The sequence below is a fragment of the Octopus bimaculoides genome, chromosome 30 (genome assembly GCF_001194135.2).
Source record: "Octopus bimaculoides isolate UCB-OBI-ISO-001 chromosome 30, ASM119413v2, whole genome shotgun sequence".
Classification (NCBI taxonomy): domain Eukaryota; kingdom Metazoa; phylum Mollusca; class Cephalopoda; order Octopoda; family Octopodidae; genus Octopus; species Octopus bimaculoides.
The window spans coordinates 3,679,894-3,680,659 of NC_069010.1; the positions used below are offsets into that span (position 1 = coordinate 3,679,894).

The 766-nt window shown below is 29.5% G+C and overlaps 1 protein-coding gene across 1 annotated transcript in view; it reads right to left on the reverse strand.

Moving 5' to 3' along the window:
- LOC106868401 (probable ATP-dependent DNA helicase HFM1) overlaps positions 1-766 on the reverse strand; it is a 60,666-nt gene that overhangs the window by 8,750 nt on the left and 51,150 nt on the right. The window contains exon 30 of the mRNA XM_052978080.1: positions 479-536. Coding sequence (XP_052834040.1) covers positions 479-536 — 58 coding nt within the window. The remainder of the gene's footprint in view (positions 1-478; positions 537-766) is intronic.

The window sequence follows — 766 nt, forward strand, 5'->3', positions numbered from 1 at the left end:
ATGTTTGTGTAGGTGTGTGTGTGTGGTTGTAATAATCATTATTAACAAAACAGATAAAATATGGATGGTAAATCAAATTAATACACTTGTCAATGTTATCCAGTGGTTGTCTTTGGAGATGTGACATCGGTCATTGTTTGTTACTGAAAAAAACGCTGGTTAGTTTATGGGTAGTTACTGAAAGAACACTGGGTAAAAATTTCTTTATATAAATAAATTAGGGACATGTATAAACTGTTAAATTAAGATGTGTTTTCATAATATACCTTTCAACTGCAGTCGTTTTATATTCTTGATACACTCAGGCAATAATTATTTTCTCTAATGAGTTTGTATGTTTGTGTAGGTGTGTGTGTGTGGTTGTAATAATCATTATTAACAAAACAGATAAAATATGGATGGTAAATCAAATTAATACACTTGTCAATGTTATCCAGTGGTTGTCTTTGGAGATGTGACATCGGTCATTGTTTGTTACTGAAAAAAACGCTGGTTAGTTTATGGGTAGTTACTGAAAGAACACTGGGTAAAAATTTCTTTATATAAATAAATTAGGGACATGTATAAACTGTTAAATTAAGATGTGTTTTCATAATATACCTTTCAACTGCAGTCGTTTTATATTCTTGATACACTCAGGTAATAATTATTTTCTCTAATGAGTTTGTATATGTTTGTGTAGGTGTGTGTGTGTGTGATTGTAATAATTATTATTAACAAAACAGATAGAATATGGGTGGTAAATCAAATTAATACACTTGTCAAT